This window comes from Austrofundulus limnaeus, unplaced genomic scaffold (genome assembly GCF_001266775.1).
Source record: "Austrofundulus limnaeus strain Quisiro unplaced genomic scaffold, Austrofundulus_limnaeus-1.0 Scaffold78, whole genome shotgun sequence".
NCBI classification, from domain to species: Eukaryota; Metazoa; Chordata; class Actinopteri; order Cyprinodontiformes; family Rivulidae; genus Austrofundulus; species Austrofundulus limnaeus.
Genome location: NW_013952480.1, coordinates 884,251 through 888,060, shown reverse-complemented (window position 1 = coordinate 888,060; position 3,810 = coordinate 884,251). Strand labels below are relative to the sequence as shown.

Sequence of the window (3,810 nt, the reverse complement as noted above, 5' to 3'; positions counted from 1 at the left end):
AGCAGAATGGTAGCTAAAAGCTAAAAGTAGAGAATGGTAGCTAAAAGTAGCAGAATGGTAGCTAAAAGCTAAAAGTAGAAAAGGGCTTGCTAAAAGTAGCAGAATGGTAGCTAAAAGTAGCAGAATGGTAGCTAAAAGCTAAAAGTAGAAAAGGGCTTGCTAAAAGTAGCGGAATGGTAGCTAAAAGTAGCATAATCGCAGCTAAAAGCTAAAAGTAGAAAAGGGCTTGCTAAAAGTAGCAGAATGGTAGCTAAAAGTAGCAGAATGGTAGCTAAAATCTAAAAGTAGCAAAGGGCTTGCTATAAGTAGCAGAATGGTAGCTAAAAGTAGCAGAATGGTAGCTAAAATCTAAAAGTAGCAAAGGGCTTGCTAAAACTAGCAGAATGGTAGCTAAAAGTAGCAGAATTGTAGCTAAAAGTAGCAAAGGGCTTGCTAAAGTAGCAAAATGGCTACCAGTAGAGTTGTAGCTAAAAGCTATATGTTGCGAAAAGCTTGGTAAAAGGAGCCTAATGGTAACTAAAACCTAAGAGAAGCAGAATGGTATAAGTAGCAAGGGGCTTGCTGAAAGTARCAGAATATAACTAAAAGTTGCAGAAATGTATCTATAAGTAGTAGAATGGTTTTTAAAAGTAGTAAAATGGTAACTATGCTATATGTAGCAAAGGTTTTGCTAAAAGTAGTGTAAGGGTAACTAAAAGTAGAATAACTAGCTGAAAGTAAAAAAAAAGAAGCCAAAAGTATGTTGAAGTTTTCACAGATAACAATGTCTTTGAAGGAACTGAAGAGATCCCAAAAATGGGGAAAATATTTGTAAATAAATGTAAATATTTCAAAAGTTTAAAAAAGGTAATAGAATTCAACTTGTGAATGAGCTGAATGTTTATGTGAATGGTTAAAATARCATAAAGTCTGCAGGCGTTAGCAAAACATACAGAAAACTGAAAAACAAGAAAACAGTGGAGTAAATACTGACTTAGTATTTGTCATCATCATCATTATCAACATGGCCATCATCAGCTATGGTGGGGTTTGAGGGTTTGACTATWTGGCGACCAGTGGTTGTTGCATCCTTGTAGCAGGAGACTATATCTATTCCTTAGCCACCTGTTGATCTGATTGACGATAGACTGGCACAGGTAACTGAGAGGCCAGCGCTGGCAAATGAGAAGGAGACTATTCATTTGTGTTATCATCGGAGAGGCTAGCAACAAGCATGGATAAACTGGTGTCATCATTGGAAAGGATACATGTCCCAACATGTTGACTCAGCATTCACACTATTAAAGCAACAATAAGACACAATRTCTCTAACTGTCTGATGATTGGTGTTCAGATTAATACAGATGAACCAGACGAACACGATATTGTCACTTTGATTTTTTGCATTTATTTCTTGTTTGAACTTGATGAGGAAACAAGCTGTTAAGAATCAAGTCAAAAAGATTTTTCTGTATTCAGAGAGCCAAACAGACGATGAGCCATCATTACCAGCAGCAACACCCAGGACTGGTCAACATCAACAACCCAGCAGCGTCCATGAATCCCATGATGCTGCCACAGCGCCTTCATGCACCTCCCCTACAGCAACATCCCCATCATCATCATCACCATCATCACCACCAGCAGCAGCAGCAACCGCAGCTTCCAGCTCCACCCCTCACTTATCAACAGCGTTGTCATGCTCCGCCCCCACAGCACCGGGGAAGCAGCCGAGGCCACCAGCTTCTCCACTCAGGGAACGTCCCGCCCACTCACTGTCACCAGTCCCCGCCCTCACGCCTGCAGCAGAGCTCGCCACCCGCACCGCCACAGGTGCTTTGCTTTAGATTCAATGATGAATCTCTAATTGTGTTTATTGGCTTTAGGCACAATGAGGTGACTTTATTTGATTTTATTTATTTATTTATTTCATGCCAGTTATCACCAGTTGCRCAACATATGCAGCCCTCCCAGCCACCCCACCCTCAGCACGCGGTGCAGGCCGGTGGCAGCTGCAGCGGCGGCGGAGGCAACCGTCGCAGAAGGACGACAGAGCTCGACCCCGACGAACGGAGGCAGAAGTTCCTGGAGCGGAACCGAGCTGCCGCCACCCGCTGCCGCCAGAAGAGGAAGCTGTGGGTGTCGTCACTGGAAAAGAAGGCCGAGGAGCTGACGCACACGAACCTGCAGCTCCAGGTGAGGCTGAGCYCAAACGTTACAAACGCTCGACCCTTCGTACAGCCATCACTCAGGTTCTGTGTGTTCTCAGAACGAGGTGACGTCGCTGAGGTCAGAGGTCGGCCAGCTGAAGCAGATCCTGCTCACCCACAAGGATTGTCCCGTCACCGCTCGGCAGCGAGAGGCACAGGGGTACCCCAGTGAGTAGAACCCCCTTACCCTGTACCCCTGTCTGGGAAGCTCACCAGCTTCTCCAGATCTTCATCTTCATCGTCACAATGATCCTCATAAGAGCACAAACGAATCACATTGAGGCCCTAAASAGTGTCCGGAAAAAAAAAGGGCTTAATCTGCTTCTAATCCTGCAGTCTCCAAGGATAAACGATGCACTTTTGTTCCACAGGAGAGCGAATCAAAGAAGTTGCACTCATACCTCTCCCTCTAAAGGAATATTTCACCCCATTTTTTGTAATAATATTTAGAAAGGAAACAGTTATGCACGCCACAAAGCCTAAAGTAATAATTTTAATAATTTTTTAACGAATATTATGCTGTAAGAGAACAAAACAGAAAGAAGTATTAGCTTGTCTTAAATTCATATATTTCTATTGCTGCCTTTTATTTTTGATTTTTTTATACCAGTGTGTACAGTATTCAATTGTTAAAATAAAACAAAAAAACAATATTTTCATCTAACCTAAACTGCGGTAGTTTTTTGTTTTTTTTTATTCATCACTGCTGGCAAAGCTCGTGTCACAATTCGAGCATTATGAGCGACGTTGACAGATGTCTCTGTGTCCAGCTGCAGGGGTGAGTCCAGGAGGAAGCCCCACCACCCCTGCAGACCCCGAGTCTCACCTGCAGGCCATCCAGCACAACAGCATTTCCACCTCCTCGGCAGCCAGAGGCGACACGCTCCCTGGAGTCTAACCCCTAAATGCTGAACTGGATGAGGGTGCAAAATGACAAAAACTGTGACGGTCACATCGAAACACAACCACGCCTTTTTGCTCTTCAATTTTGCACTAGTTTCGAAAAACAAGCAACCCTTTAAACAGTCTATCAGTGTACATTTCTAACTGAGCAGCTGCTATTGCACACCTTATGCCATTTATTTAAAGCGAAAAGCTTGCAGTTCATTTTACAACTGTGTTTGTTTATACATATATAAAAAAAATCAAGGTAAGATAAAAATGTTTTTTTAATCTTGAAATTTCATAACCTTGTAAATAAAAGTTAGTCAAATCCACAGTGTTTCTTCAAAAGCACTTTTTTGTAATACAACCAAGCCACTAAACTGGTATAAACTGCAATTTATGTCGGAAATTCTGTCCGGTAATTTACACTTCACTCACGTTTTGTATTGTAAAGATGTGGCTGTAAATCTAATGCTCCAATAAAAAGACTTATTCTGGTATAAGCTTGTGATTTTATGTCATATCAAAACAGCAAATTTTCAACTTTTATTAACTTGATTTGGAGGAAAATAAAGCAAAAAGGGATATCATGGTTAAAAGCTGATCAGAAGAAACATCGTGGTCTACTCCGCCACCTAGTGTCCAGATTTGGAAGTGGCGGTTTATCACATCAAGAACCTGTTTTAGGTTTGGCCATTAAGAAATATATATATATATATGTGTGTGTGTGTGTGTG

The 3,810-nt window shown here is 41.8% G+C and overlaps 1 protein-coding gene across 4 annotated transcripts in view; it reads left to right on the top strand.

Moving 5' to 3' along the window:
- The window catches only part of LOC106519496 (cyclic AMP-responsive element-binding protein 5), a 16,437-nt gene extending 12,863 nt beyond the window's left edge, over positions 1-3,574 (top strand). For all 4 annotated transcript variants that reach the window (XM_014011205.1, XM_014011203.1, XM_014011204.1 and 1 more), the window contains 4 exons: positions 1,459-1,812; positions 1,918-2,175; positions 2,249-2,357; positions 2,960-3,574. In XM_014011205.1, the coding sequence (XP_013866659.1) occupies positions 1,459-1,812; positions 1,918-2,175; positions 2,249-2,357; positions 2,960-3,087 (849 nt within the window). In that variant the 3' untranslated portion in view covers positions 3,088-3,574. The remainder of the gene's footprint in view (positions 1-1,458; positions 1,813-1,917; positions 2,176-2,248; positions 2,358-2,959) is intronic.
- Positions 3,575-3,810: the final 236 nt, after the last annotated feature.